Here is a 17,004-nt window from a genome sequence, read left to right on the forward strand (position 1 = left end):
GATTATCAAAGCCTCTTTCCAACAACAAAGGAAGGCATTACAATGAATACAATGAAATAGTTCCATTTAAGTGAGAGGGGGGAGGGGGGGCGGTTGTTATGGCAACTAATACATAGATATTATAACTATATATACTCCATTTTCATATAAACTCATCAACTTACCATACCATAATATTTGATAATCTTCAATCAGATCATTATCATTATGATTAGGATTACAAGAATTTAATTTATTTATTATATTTTGTAATTTCTCATTTAATTGATCATAAGTTATAGTCTTGTAAGAATCTTTAATAAACCAACGAAATATACTGTCAACTTTCTTGTGATGATATGTGGTTTGAATAATGATTTTAAATAGAGGCATTTATGAATATGATTAGGATTATGCTTTTCTCTTTCCTTTTTTTCTTTTCTCTCTTTTTTTTCTTTTCTTTTTTCTTTTCTTTCTTTTCTTTCCTTTTTCTTTTTTGGCTTTCTATCTTTTTCCTTCTTTCTGTCCTTTCTCTTTTCCCTTTGTTTTTTCTTTCCTCTCTTTCTTTCTTTTTTGTCTCTTTTCTTTTTCTTTTTCTTTCTTCTTCCCTTTCTTTCTTCTTTCCTTTTTTCTTTCTTTCTTTTTTCCTTTATTTATCTATTCAAGTCTCTTACTGTTATTGCGTAACTTCTCCACAGTATATTCAATAGAATACTTTTAACTCTACTTGTACATATATACATAGACTCATATAATCACTAGAGTAATATCTTAATTAATTTTTAAAAAAATAATAATAATAATTTAACATGGCAACAGTAAGTAACACTTTATGTGACCGATATATATATAGAGAGAGAGATTTCATTTACCACTATCTTGTATTAGTTCTATAATCAATACTTTACCACTATTACTACTAATAGTAATACTAATACTACTAATAATAACACTAATACTACTACTACTACTAATACTGATACTACTACTATTAACACTGATAGTAATGCTAATATTAACACTACTACTACTAATGTTAATACTACTAATACTACTTAATACCATATGATTTACAGAGAGTCAATTACATATCAACAATATGAAGTTAAGATGGATACAAGTTATAAGACATGTATATATACATATATATGTATATGTCAATCAAATTGACATGGTTACAATTTAGGTATTATGATATAATGGTATAAAGTAATGACATAGTTACTAGATTAGAAGATAGAAAAGTAGGAGGGAGTATACATTCTTGTTTGAATTTAGATTTTTAGAAAAAAGTTTTTTACTACTTAAAATAGTAGCTAAGTACATTGAAAAAGAGTGAAATCATATGTTATTTGAATTCATTTGGTAATGTTTGCATGTATCTTTCTGCATTCCACTAGTAGGTGTAGTGTGGTCTACTTATATCCATATAAGTAGTATATGGTGATGGTGATGGTCATACATACAATGTATTTTAGCAGAAGACCAATGAGGAAAGAACTGAAATGAAGCGCAATTAGTGAGAAAATGCATGAATAATGAAATTAGGGAAGATGAATTGATATTTACAGAAGGAACAGTGAAGATTGAGACAATTGGTTGTTAATTTGCAAATTAACTATTCATTGTATGGTTATCAGAATTTGGTGAGATAGTCTGTAATGTGTGCCTAGATACATTCGATTGTCCTCAACTAGTGTTCTATTCACTACAGCAGATACTATCCATCTTTGCTTCTTATACTTGTAATTTAAGGCAATATCGAAGAAGTCTGCATAGGAAGATATCAGTGACTAATATCAAGTGAATTTAAAACTTCACCCGATTGCATAATGAGGTGACTATCACAACTCAGTAGCTAAGTGTATCGCACAAGAGTGTATGGAGCGAACTGTATTTGGTTCGAGTTCCAGTGTAAACATCAAATGCATTCCACTACTAGCTACTATGCATCTTTGTTTAGAATACTTGTAATTTAAAGTAATATCGAAGTAGTCTGTATAGGATGTATATATTGCTAAAAAGAGATTGATCAATTGTAGTCCTAGAACAACAATGAGAAGATATAAGATTTGAGTCTCCCGCATAAAATCATAGCTGTGCAATGTTGAATAGTCTCATACTAGGGACGAAACAGTCATCTCATGCTTCCATATTTTCAATGATGGTCTGGTTTAAATCGACTCATAAATTCAACTATCAAAATTACTACAATCACTACACTATTATCATTTATTTGAACACATAAAAATTGGCACAAGGGGGCACCACAAACGGGTGCCACACCAAAAAATTGTCATTTCATTTAATTGTGTGAAGGTTATGATACTGCATGGGTGCCTAGACCGTAACAGGTAGTTTTCTGGGGGCGCGACACTCCGAGCTTTTGATCCAAATGTCTGATCCACAAGGCAGTAGAGCATCGTGAGGAGATGTAGTCCCATGGTAGTCGGTGACCAACGACTGATTCATACGCCATTTGTTCCCTCAGGATGCTGGAGCCTATATGCACTATTGGTTTTTCAACTCCCCTAGATGGACCTATCGTATCCAAAGCACGGGATATTCGCTTTTCGTCCTCTCAATTTCGCAAACAGCACCCGTGGTGCGAGAAGGCAATGAGTAGGACTTTCCTGGCAGAGACTGTATACACGTGACCGTGTGAAATCAAACTGAGAGAACGGGCCCTCCTCACTCTCGGCCGTACCAGGGCGTCTGGGGGCAACAATCACTACAAATCCCCTCATTTCGTAATTAATATACTCTAAAACGATGAAATGAATTATTTACCTCAAAAGAGATGAAGTAAGCACAATTCAGACTCTTTCCAATAAAAAACAAATAGTCAGTAACTGATTGATTTCTTTTGATTATACAACTGAACATTCAACTTATTGACTTAGTTTTGTTAGTTTGTACCTTGACATTGATGTTTAGGACTTCAATGGACAAGTCTCTTATTAGCCATATGTGCATACCGTGCGTATTGCCCCGATATAGCCTTAATTCATAAGCATTATAAGCAAAGAAAGATAGTGGCTAGCAGTGGAATCCAGGGTGTGCATTTCGTCCTATTTGGGACTCGTCAGCTGGACAAACCTCCATCTCACAGTTGATATTCACTCTAGGACTCGAACCCAGTACCTTTCATCTCAAACGCCATCATATTATCCACTCAGCTATTGAGTCCTGATAGCCATTTGCTTTCACTGCTAGCAACTATCCATATTTGCTTATAATTCAATTTATTGATTGATTTCATCAAACTAATCAATAATACAATCAATGTTGTTGTCAAGATTGTCATATATTTTTTTCTCTCTTAGAAATGATGAAAGATATATTATTGATTTATTTTGATTATTTTCTTTTTTGTTGTTGTCAAGGTCTCTATTATGATTTATGATAATAAATTTGGGAAAGTTTGGTTGATGGAAAAGAAACAAGGTTTGATGACTATTTATCAATTTATAATTCATGTGTTTTCAGTATTCAATGTTTAAGTTTGCGGTATAAAGTTTCTTTTTCTGACAATATCACGTTTATTTACTAATTGAATTGGTTCTTCTATGGTGTATATTTGTGTGCTACTTATATTGACAGATATAAGTAGTATATAACAATAATCGAAAATGGAAAAACCTGGAAGAAAAGGGTTAGGAAGATGGAATAGAAGAGAATGGGAATACAAATGAAGGAGTAATCAAATCTGCGACAATTAATGGATATTTTGCCTAATGAATGATTGTAACTATGGTTCTCACATTTTGTGAAATTAATCCGTAACCTTATGTTACAATAAACTTTGTTGTCACAATTGATTGATCACTGGGTGGTGGCCACTAGTGTAGGTTTCTCGACACTGTGTGTACTATGTTGAGATAAGATGGTGGGTGGAGGTGGTCAACAGGAAACCCTGAACCCAGGTTTCGTGCTACTTGGCACTCGTCAACAATAGGTACCTGTAATCTTAAGGGTCGGTCGTGGCCCGAATAGGTCAGCAGTAACATCTCTTACTGTGAAGATGAGTGACATGGGGTCGAATCCGTCAGGGAGCACCAGTTCACTTAAGATTACATGTACACATTGCTGAAGAGTACCAAGTAGCACGAAATCCCTGTCCAGGGTTTCCTGTTGACCACTTCCAACCACCATCTTATCTAAACTTTGTTGTGCCCACCTGTGTTTTTGTTCATTACACTTCATGTAAGAATATAATTTTCATTGAGGATTTCATTTCAAACTTCTATTTTAACTGTTTTATCTAATCAGTGAATTGAGGCGAGTTAAATTTATGTGTTAGATTGTAGTGATCGATAACACCAGTAGGGATAAACAAATGTATTTCAAAAGGGGGTTTTGTGGAGATTTTAGTAGTTTTATATAGTTGAGATCATGAGTCAATTGAAGCTAGACCACCATGGAAAACCTAGAAGCACTGGACGGCCGTGGTCTATCGGTTAAATGCTCTGGAACGAGACTGATATATCCTGGGCTCGAATCCCGTTGGGCGTGGATGCGCACTGCTGAGGAGTCCCACAATGGGACGAAACGGCCGTCCAGTACTTCCAGGTTTTTCATGGTGGTCTAGCTTCAATTGATTCATGTTCTTAACTATATACAAATGTATTTCAACTGAAAATTACAGAACACTGAGACGTCATCTAATGGTATTAATATCTAACTTTAATCAATCTATGATCTTACGCAACCCTTTATCCATTGTGTGAGGCAGATAGCTGTCTCCACGAGACATAGATTGGAGTCCATTGCTTATGGCTTCTCACTAGAACTCCAGGGAATCTATCTTGAAGCTAGTCACTCATAAGCTGGTTCAATGGTTTAGAGGTTGAGCGCTCTCACATGTGACCGAAAATCCATACTAGGACGAAATGTTCATTCAGTGCTATCAGGTTTTCAATGGTAATCTAGCTTAGATGAATTCCCCATGAACTCAACTATTGAAATTGCTGCTTTCCCCAATCTCATAGAATCAATAAACTACACACAATACATGGTTTACAGTTTGTCACACATCTGGTGTATTCAAATTTACTAGACTCATAAATGTCACAGAAAAAAGTGAATCTTTCATTTTTCTTTAAAGTTTTACAAACACTTTAGATTTATTTTCTATCACAAGGAATATTACCACCCGGATTGTAACTAGCAATGGAATCCATAAAGCGTGTTTCATTCTAGTTACCTGAACCTAAGTGTTTATGTTCACACAGAAATTCAATTCAGAATCTAATGTAATGTATGCTACTGATATCGATAAATATAAGTAGTATGTTTCATTATTAGTAAGTGGAATGCCTGATGGTATAAGGTTAAAAAGACCGGACAGTAAAGGACGGAAACAGAGAGTGATCGGTGTAGAAACGAAGGAACAATCAGGTCTGAGACTATTAATCAACATCCTGCAAATGAAGTATTTACTGAATGGGTCTCAGATTTGACTAGGATGTTCTGGACTTTCGTATTCGAATACATTCGAGTGTCCCTGCTTCTGTTCTCTTTCATTACACTACAGCTACAAAAGCTAATACATTATCCAATTGGCTACTAAGTCTAGTAAACTGTTAACTTGTTCAGCGGAGACAAAGCGATCAGCTCACATTTATGTATATGATAATATAGACTAATTAAATACTGTCTCTAATATCAAAAATGAGAAAATTCACAATCTTTACCAAGGTTGAATTTGATAGCTGCAAATAAACTGAGCATTCTAAAGAAAGTCGATGATAAATATATTTTGTTTGATATTCCAATGAATAAAATCATAAACGGATCAATATTAGACAACCGTTGAAAACTTAGAAGTACTGGATGACCGTTTCTTTTTAGTTTTGAACTCCTCAGCAGTGTATGGTGTAAAGCAGTTACTCAGTGGATCGGTGGATTCGTTGAAGTTAGACCTTATTACCGTTGGATAAAGACTCAACCGTTTAGAGGTTAAGAGTTCTCGAGCGAGATCGAAGGTTCGAACCCGCCGAGCGAGATCGTGGATAAGCACAACTGAGGAGTCCCACAATTGGACGAAACGAACGTTCAATATTTCCAGGTTTCTAATGGCAGTCTAACACTGATCCATAGATGATCTCATTCAATACTCAATAATCTCGACAGCCCTATACTGATATCACAAAAAGGAGAAAAGTTGAATTTCCAACGTTTCGTGACTTAACGTAAGTCAGAGTAAATAAATAAACACACTAAATAGTACTGTTCAAACTTTTGTAAATTGTATTCCGGTTATTTGTTTACTCCGAAGAAATGGCCTACATTAGGTCACGAAACATCATAAATTCAACTTGTCTACTCAGTGGGATACAATGAAAAATAGGTCTATTATTATTCGTAGGAGTTTCTGTTATCTGTTTTTCTCGATATTCAAGATTGAATGTTGTTCAACGTTTGTTGGAATAAATGAATGTATCCTGAATTTTATAGATTAAATGAATTGTAACTAATCGAGGAGAAGTAGAGATGGGTGGTAGATAGAAGTAGATTCCAAGAAACCTGCTTTGTTCTATTTCGGACTCGTCAGCTGGATGCATCTGCATCCCATAGTTAATGTCCACTCTGAGATTTCAGGTAATTTCGAATCAATCCGCACAGAATCCACATATATCAATAAGAGATAGACTGATTCACTGAAGTCCTAAACATCAATCGGAAAACTCACACAACCAATACAAAAATGGATTATTGTATTCGTTGGACAATTTAATGATTGTTATAATTAGGTAACTCAGTGGATAAGACTTTGGTGTTAGAGGTGCAAGATCCATTATAAACATTAACATTAAAGGATGTAGATATATCAGCTGACTGAAAGCAATTTATCCCTTTTTTTGACTAAAAGTTGATCATTATCTGAAGGGTTTTTGTGAAGATTTCAGTAATTTTATAGTTGAAATCATGAGACATTAACACCGTTGATTGTTGGCTCAGTGGTCTAGTGAATAAGCGCTCGCGCTCAAGACTATTAGGTCCTGGGTTCGAATCTCGTGAGGTGGGATAGTGTATGCGCACTGTTGAGGGATTCTACAATATGACAAAATGACTGTCCAGTGCTTCCAGGTTTACCATGGTGATCTCCCTTCAAATGACTCATGATTTCAACTATAAAAGTTAATTATTATCAATTTAATAATTTCACATTTTATTTTTTTATTAGTTGAGATCATGAGTTAATTGGAGCTAGATCACCACGGAAAACCTGGCAGCACAGGATGGCCATTTCGTTCTATTGTGGGACTCCTCATCAGGTTTTCTCTAGTGGTCTTACTTCAATTGACTCATGATCTCAACTATTAAAATTACTATAATATCCCAAAAGATCCATTCCTATATTAAATTATATATGTCAACTAGAGGGTACAATATTGAAAATAGAATTCTACAAAAGAAAAAAAATTATCATGCAAACACACACACACAATATCAATATAAATCAACTACAAAAAAATGTCACCACCTTTTCTGTTGTATCCACTTTCTCTCCTTAAAAAGGAGTTGTTACCAATACAACAATGAACCATTATTTTTTATTACTTTAAAAATTCGCCCCCCCCCCTTCCAACATTGTAATAAAATGTAAGATCTGTTTAAGGAGAAAAAAAGAGGGTAAATGTCTATGCTCGTAAGTGTATGTGTGTGTGTGTACGTGTGTAAGTTGTAGAGTGTATACATAGCTACTGATTTCAAACAATTCGATTCTTACTTACTTACATACTTACGCCTGTTATCTCCTCGTAAAGGAGTAATATAAAGATGAAAAACTCTCTTTGTTGACAGAAAGAAAACAAAATAAAATAAACATTATCCATTGCAGAATAACATTAACCGATTTTATTGCTTAATACCTTTATAAGAGATAAAACGATAGTCTACTTATCTACCGTCTTTGGTTTCTTATTGTATGTGTATTTGACAATTGATCAATGTCTTGTTGGCATATGTTCATACTATACGGACTGTCTCGATAACGCCTGAAGTCACAAGCTTTATGAGCAAAGATGGATAGTGGCTAGCAGTGGAATTCAAGACGCGCGTTTCGTTCTATTTAGGAGTCGTCAACTGGATGTACCTGCATCTCAGAGTTGATGTTCACCATGGAACTCGAACCCAGTATCGTTCCCTTCAAACACCATCACTTTATCAACTTAGTTACTGAGTACTAATAGCCACTATCTTGTGCAATGGGGTAACATTTTTAATTCATTTTTGTATTGTTTGTTTGAATCTTCCCATTGATGTATAGAACTGCTATTGATCAATTTCTATCTTATTGACATATGTGCATCCTATGCGGATTTCTTCGATATTGCTTGAAGTCCTAGAGTGAATATCAACTGTGGGATATAGGTACATCCAGCTGACGAGTCCGAAATAGTAGGAAACTTGAGTCCTTAATTCCAGTTCCAGCTGCCATCCACTTTTGTTTATAAGGTCTAGTGGATTATTTATTATTCACCGTACGACTTTTGGTAATAAATCCTCTGAAGAATTAAGGAGATAAAATTCTAGACGAATAGAACATTTTCTATAGTGAAAGACAGAAGTTATTCATTTTTACATTTTGTGCAAAAAAAACCACAGTAGACTTCTTGAACCTGATTAACTAGTCCCCATGCTATAATTTTACTGAAGAGAGTACTGGGATTTTCTAATTTAGGTCATGAAGGGATATTAGTTAGACCACATTTGAGAACCAGATAGAACAGAACAGCAATCTCTTCCAGGTATGAGACTTCTCAGTAGTGCACATCTATTAGCATACAACAAGGAATCGGAACTAAAATCTTTAGTCTCGCGCTCCAACGTTTTAACTTCTCGGTCAGTGAACCGATTTACATATCTTACTCCAATCAATTCACGATATTTTCTCGACTACAATTCATAAGGATCTTATAATTTCCAAAAACCGTCCATTATTATAATCATACTCTTGCTTCAAGATACGATTCCTTTAGTTCTGGTGAGAAGCCATGATCAATGAAGTTCAACCATGTTGGATGTGAGACACTTATTCACAATATGTGGTGAAAGATTGTCTCTGAATAGCCATTGGTATGTACAACAGGGATGAGTGATAATTCATTTGTGAGAACTGTTTGAATCTTCTAGTTGTAGGTTTTAATGACTTTAATTTATCAATCTCTTTTGTCATATGTGTATCCTGTACAGATGACCTTTTTATATATGCACAAGACTGTATAGGAAATATGGATTGTGGTTACGAGTAGGATTAGTGCAGCATGATTATTAAATGAATAATTGACAAGGTAAAAATGCGGTTAGAGAAGAATGAATAATTTGAATTCCGGAGTCAATCTAAGCTAGTTCACAACTGAAACCCTGGAAGAACCGAACGGCCAATTCGTCCCAGTATAGGACTCCTCAGCAGTGAGCACCTATGATCCCACACGGCCATCCAGTGCTTCCAGATCTTCAGTAGGCGTTAATTCAACTTTGAAAATACTACAATAACCACAAATCCCTATAACTGATAAAAAATAATAAATTGGTCTATCCAGAAGCGTATTTGGACATGACATAGTACCAGCTATTACAAAGCCTTCTCCCGTAGAAATTGCTAATAATAACAAAAACTTATTACAAAATAAGCCTATATTAACTATTCCCATAAAGTCTCTAATATAACGAAAATACTTACCCTAGATTCTACTACTAGACCATAATCAAACTATCATATACAACAATTCATTTTGGGTTATCACAAGGAGATTTCTTGTAGATTTCAGTAATTTTATATAGTTGAGATCATGAGTCAGTTGGAGCTAGACAACCATGGAAAATCTGGAAGCACTGGACGGCCGTTTCGTCATATTGTGGGACTCCTCAGTAGTGCGCATCCACGATTCCGCCTCGCGAGATTCGAACCCAGAACCTACAATTCTCGATAGACCACTAAGCCGGCCAGTATCCAACAGTGTTAATGCCTGACCTCAACCAATTCACGAAATTACGCGACCATATTCCATTGTACTGAGGTCGATACCTGTCTCTACCTGACATGGATTAGCTCCACTGGTCACGATATCTCGCGAGAACTCCAGGAATTATCTCATAGAGCCAGTCACTAGTGAGCATATGATCATTATCAGAAGGGAGTTTTGTGGAGATTTTAGTAAAATAAACTTCTAGAAATCTATTTGATACTTATATTATTGATAGTTACTATCATAAATCCAATTAAATGTCTTCATCATTGATTATAATTGATTTTTTCCATAAAATAAACAAGAATAAAGCGGAAGAATATCTATTGAACTTAAAGTAAATCCAATGTTCTGACTAGCAACCTGATCAGCGTTTTTTTATGGGATGGGGTCTCTAAACCCATCCCCAACCCTTCTCCTTTAACCGGGCTTGAGACCAGCAGTAGCTCCCGAAGGGTCTACAGGCAGAGTTCTGACAATCTGGTCCAATCTTTTACAATGAAATATAAACAAGATTAGTTCTAAAATACTTTGAATGAGTATTTATAAAACAATAATTTAATCTTCATAATCCCCGGAGGTATTGTTTTGTTTCTTTGTTTCTAATCAATTTCATTACTGTTTACCATTAGTAAACTTAATTTATCTCAGATGTAAACATATAAACTATTTAATAGTGAATTCAGTAGTATACCTTTGAAGAACTCATTAAAGTATTCCTTTTTTGGTCATCCATATGAGCCCCCTAGGAATATACATAAATCTCATTCATTTCTAGAACACATCTAGTTACTATGATCACAAATAGAAGACGCACATGATGTATATCACTTGTATTTACGTTTGTATACTTATGCAATATATTGAATATTCTTCGAACAATCCAATGATTACTATGATGATAGAATACGTTTAAATGTTTATCAGTATTATGTAGATTAGAATTGGTGTAATGCTTGGTACAGATGTGTGTTAGTTTAAGTTAGTACATTAAAACGATGGGATGACGTTTATAAGATGAATATAAAGAGATATTGAAGCAATCTAATAACGATTATTAATAGAGTCTGTTTCAGGTAGAGATAGGTATCTACCTCAATACAATGAAAGATGGTCATGCAATTTAGTGGGTTGGTTGAGGCTAGACATTAACATCATTCGATGCCCGCGTAGTGATCTAAAGGTTAAGCGTTCTAGCGTGAGACCGACAGGTCCTGGGTTCGAATGTCGTGAGCGACTGGTTGAATGAGTACTGAAACGAAACGGCTGTCCAGTGCTTCCAGGTTTTCAATGGTGGTCTAACATCAATCGGTTTATGATGTCAATCAAAATCATAATAATCTTCACAACCCTATATTGAGAAAGAATAAACACTGAGAAAAAGTTTGAAAGGATAACATAAATAGGGATATATGAAATAATACTGAAACTGATGATCTGAGGAAAGATAAACAGTGAGTACATCTGAGGCATTGCATTCAATACAATATCTTCATCAATTGATCACACTTACTCTTTATATGGAGAAAAGACATTTCACCTAATCCGTAAGTGATTCAAGTAGACGAAATGAAACATAAACTCACTTGGTATCGTTCGTTTGAACCCTCCCTGCAACTCAGATGAATGTACACCCAGCCGACGAGTCTCAAGTAGGACGAAACGCGGGTTATAGATTCCACTTCTACCCACTACCCATCTTTGTTTATATTGTTGTCTCAAGTAGGACGAAACGCGGGTTATAGATTCCACTTCTACCCACTACCCATCTTTGTTTATATTGTTTGTGAATAAAGTCTGTATCTAGGCAATACGCACTGTATGCACATATGTTAATAACAGACTGATCAATTGCAGTCCTATATAGCAATGGAAAGATACAAGTAAACAACGCCATGTGAATTTAGAATTCACCTCATTGCACAAGCAAGTGGCTATCAGCACTCATGAGCTGAGTGCATAACGCGATGGCGTTTGAGGTGAATGGTACTGGGTTCGAGTCCCAGAGTGAACATCAACTCTGAGATGCAGATACATCCAGTTGACGAGTCCCAAACGGGACGAAACGCGCGTCCTGGATTCAACTGCTAGCCACTATCCATCTTTGCTTACCATATCGTAATAAAGTTCAATGAAGTATATTATGTCCTACGATGGTGTGGGCTACTTATATCCACATAAGTAGTATATAATGATGGGCATTGAATGTATTTCAGTAGAAGATCGATAAGGAAAGAACGGGAACGAAACGCAATTGGTATGGAAGTGTATGAACAACAATAATTGGAGACTATAGTCTGATGTTTGCAGAAGGAAAAGTCAAGTTTGAGACAATTGATTAATTGTTTGCAAATTAGCTGCTTACTGTATGCTTATCAGATTTTAGTGAGACAGTCTGTAATTGTTGTATCAAATACATTCACGTGTCCCCACTCGTGTTCTTGTTCACTACAATACTATAAATTTTGTGTTCAAACATATTTGTTTGACCCCTACTGTTGTTCTCCTTCAGTACAAGCATATTTATAGGGAACAAAACAAACAGCTTTTTCTTTTATTGTTTGAAGATGGATTGTATTGCAAAGAGCAAACAATTCAACGTCAGAATAACTTATTGATAGATGATCTGACTGAATACCTTCTTTCATGTCATATCTGTAGACACAGAGAAGAAAATGGAATATTAAGAAGATAACTTTACACATTCATGATTCAATAGCTGAGTTCAGACAAATTTCAGTATGGTACTGTTTAAATATTATCACCTTGACTCTTCTATTTATAATTGGATTCATAAGACTGATGCTTTTAAGAGAAAATTATGTAGATAGGATAACAATAGGTTTTCTTTTGAGAGGTTGAAGATAATCATAAAGAAACCGTGGTTTATTCAGACTTTATAACATTTGTTACTTGCCAACAAGAACTTTGAACAACCTTGAGAGGACTGATGCTCCCTGTGTGATTCAGATAAACTCCTTAGATTAAACCTATTATCAGAACTTCCTTCTGACTATTTCAAGATATCTAACATTAAAAAGTAATATCTAAACACTTCAAACTAATGTGATCAGAATCCAATGTTGAATACTTACAGACCTATTGATTTTGAGGATTTATTTACAGCCACAACAACATAGAGAACAATAAATCAATCACAATTAATGGGGAAACTCTGATAGATTTGAAAACATTCACGTATCTAGCTCGATAACAACATTGATGAACAATGAGGATCTGATACAGATGTATAGACGAGAATCGACAATGTAATAAACAGCATTCCTATAGTTGAAGAATATAAGGATCTCAAGACAACTTTCTGTCAACCAATGTCAAAGGCACAATCTTCAATAGGAACGTCAAGACAGTCCTACTGTATGGGGCTGAAACGTGGAGAACAACAACAACTATCACCAAAACAGTACAAGTATTTATAAACAATTGTCTACACATGATACTCAATGTTCGTTGACAGAATACCATCAACAACAGTCTTTTTTGGGATAAGAGAAATCAGCTTCCAACTGAAGAGGAAATTAGGAGAAAACGTTGGAAGTGGATAGGACATACATTGAGGAAATCATTAAACTGCATTATGAGGCAAGCTCTAACTTGGAAGGTAAACAGAAATGAGGAGAATCAGAGAACGCACTGTGTCGAGAATTGGAAACAGAGATGAAAAGGATGAATAGGAATTGTAAACAAATGGAAAGGATTGCTCAGTACAAGGTTGAATAGAGAGTACTATTAGTCGGTCTATTTTTCTCGATTAGGGTTAACAGGCGTAAGTAAGTAAGTAATAATTTATTAACATGTTGAAATTTATTATTGTTCTCCAAAAGGAAACTGTTGTGACCTGAGGTGTCCGAAATCTGATACTGATACTCGATGCGCTGTGCACTTACTCCCCCCTCTCCAACTAACTACTTGAGCAAGAACACAAGAGTGAGAGAGAAAGTATTTCGAACTACCAAATAAAATGCACAAATACTCTTTCATATATATACCACTCTATTGCTTAGGAAATTGACCCGTTGACCCTTAATCAAATGCGATTCACCTTTAGATCACTTCTGGTTGCCATCAATTGACCTTTGCTACTTCTGATTAGCTCTCCATATCAGAAAATTTTTCGAGAATGTTTAAATAACTTTATGTGTAATTAACCAGATAAACATTGCAGAAAGCAAATGACATATGGATTAACTGTTTCATCTTAATAATTGAACTCTTCAAAGGTATATAATTACAACATTAACAAGGATCTCACCCAGAATCTCGTAAACACTTTTCTGAGACTTTGTTGTAAAACCGATGGATTCAACAAGAATTCTCGAAGTTATGCTAAGAAATCACTGGGGTTCATTAACACTGAGAGAATGAGACAGGTCTCACTGATATGACCTAATGATGGTAGCACAATATTAAAATAATAGAAATATTTACAATTCAATAGCAATTTAATGATCTAAGGGTAACATGTTTACCACGGAATGTAAAAAACCTCGTTTATCCATCAAGCAAGGCTATAGATTTACGTTAATAAGGAGTAATCTCATCCTGAAACGAAAGAGCTGTCTAATGTGCTGTTGTTTTCAACGATTGTTTTATTTTGAAATTAGGCAATCCCTACAAAATACATATACTATTAAACTTTTCTTCAGTCTCTCCCTTATTGGCATATGTACATCCTGTACGGTTAGGTTGCTTCTATATTGTTCTAATTCATTAGCATTCTAAGCAACGATGAATAGTGCCTAACAGTGGAATCTAGAACACAGGTTTCGTCCTATTTGCGACTAGTCAGCTGGATGTATTTGCATTTCAGAGTTGATGTTCACTCAAGGATTTGAACCTGGTACTGTATGCCTCAAACGTGATCGGATTATCCACTTAACCATCGCGTTCAGATAGCCACTAGCTTGAGGGAGGAAATTTTGATTCAATGTAGTTCCCAAACTGTTTTGATATCACTCAGTCAGTCAGCTACAACGTGAAACCAGGCATATATATGCATCGGTTCAAGTTGCCGTACCTCATTAGCGCAACAAGATGAACACCGAATTCATAGTAGTAGTTAATTTAGTGGTGGTAATATGTGAAAGAAAGGTTGTATATAAGGATATAGTACAGGAAGAAAGGAACTGTTTTGATGGGCTGTGAGAAATTCCATTTATATTATTGTTTTCATTTTGGCGTCACAAACAAATCAGGTACAATAGGAAGTTTATCTACTGTTCGCTGAGTAAGAAGAATCTCAAGTTCCAATAAGCTTTAAGATATTACTCACTGGTCATTGGTCTATGCGCTATTTAGTGCTTAGATACTCGTTCGTTCAACTGTTCAATATGAATAAGATAATCGATAATTGGGATCTACGTGACTGGGAGATTATACAACTAGTTTTCTATCATTCTAATGGGATCACATAGGACCGAATACAACCCAAGAATCTTTTTTTTTCTCCTAAATATCAATAATATACCTTTCCGTATATTACTTTGAAAGAAGGAATACCTACAATTTGTATCCAATTACATGAAGGTTTATTTCAGTTCTTTTGGTTCAGATCAATTCCCTTTAACAACGTGTGCTATTTAAACGTCCAGATTGTAGTAACCTACTTTTATGAAGAGAACGCAACTGAAACAATGGAAACAATTATTATAACCAATTGTACCAGTGATTGTTTTAGTTTACCGGTTGGTTTAAGTTTACCAAAATAACACCTTCCGTTGTTTGTGACCTTGCACGAACTCTCTTACAATCAGTAGTCTTGCTTGTGGATTTTGGCACGATCGAGGTGTTATTTCGATACCATGTGATCGCCAACGAACAAATCTTACTACAAACTTCGACTGACTTTTCATATTTGGCATTCGCAGGGGTTTAACCTAGCAACTAGCACGTATTTTTTCAGTAGTGTTGATCATAGTCAACTGAGACTCGATGCCCAATACAGGATTCCTAAGTTAGGTTGACAATACATTATGCGAATGGATTTGATCAAAGGTTTATATGAATCAACATTAACATGATGTAGTAAAATCTTCATAAAACTAGAAAAACCGAACAGGATAATACAAATACATATCATACTTTAAAAATGATTCTGGAATACTGATTATAAGGATGTCTCGTTTGCAAACTCAAGGTAGCCTTAAGAAGCCCAGAAAGAGACGAAGATATTCCATCCAATCACCGCCCGAGGAACATTTTAGAATATCGACATGCAGCTCCACTACTGGATGAATAAGAAGGATCCCATATGTGCCTATTGGCTGTCCGAAATGATGATTTGCTTTCAGCCAAAAAAACAATAAATACATGGGATATTTTGTATTATATTTGACACTGTGTTGGGAATAAATTCCTACTTACTAGTCTCTGTCTTCTCTCGCGACGTTGTGGGGTCGATCGTTCAAGTAGTCCAGTAGTACGCAGCATAGCAAGAATCTAAACCTCTAGAAATAACACTGATTATGGAGAAAAATCTAACTGTGAGAAACAATTCGTTACTATAATAAACAAATGTTGATGGTAAGTAATGATAGTGTTAGATCTTGAACTTAGACTCTTAGTGTGTCGCGTATAACTTGAGCAATCGAACGCTAGAACCCTCCCAACTCTCAAAATCAGAAGACAGAAGACAATTAGAAGGAATGTTATTCCAAACAGTGTCAATTATGGTACAAAACTAGCGGGTATTTATAGTTTCTAGTAGGAACAAAATCATAATTATAGTTATCCAATCCGCACACAGGGGTTTATTAGGATTGTCCAATAGGGAAGCTACACATAGGGATTCTAGAATATTCTTCCAAAATCTGATTGGATGGGATATGTTCAACTCCTTCTGGGCTTCTTAGAGCTTCCTCAACTTCACCTATGGACCATCCTCATAGATAGGAAGGGTAAAAATCAGATAATTTATCATTGATAGATATTCATTACAGGTTGAAAAAAATTTCACTTAGTAACTAGTTTACCTAACATTAAAACATACAAACAAATGGGGAGTTTTAATCCTGTAACCATGTAGCTT

General features: G+C 35.2%; 1 protein-coding gene across 1 annotated transcript in view; it reads right to left on the bottom strand.

The window, feature by feature from the left end:
* The window catches only part of Smp_123110 (hypothetical protein), a 5,972-nt gene extending 5,202 nt beyond the window's left edge, over positions 1 to 770 (bottom strand). The window contains exon 1 of the mRNA XM_018797928.1: positions 165 to 770. Coding sequence (XP_018652922.1) covers positions 165 to 372 — 208 coding nt within the window. The 5' untranslated portion in view covers positions 373 to 770. The remainder of the gene's footprint in view (positions 1 to 164) is intronic.
* Between the last annotated feature and the right edge of the window lie 16,234 nt (positions 771 to 17,004).

Source organism: Schistosoma mansoni, chromosome 6 (assembly GCF_000237925.1).
Source record: "Schistosoma mansoni strain Puerto Rico chromosome 6, complete genome".
Lineage (NCBI taxonomy): Eukaryota > Metazoa > Platyhelminthes > Trematoda > Strigeidida > Schistosomatidae > Schistosoma > Schistosoma mansoni.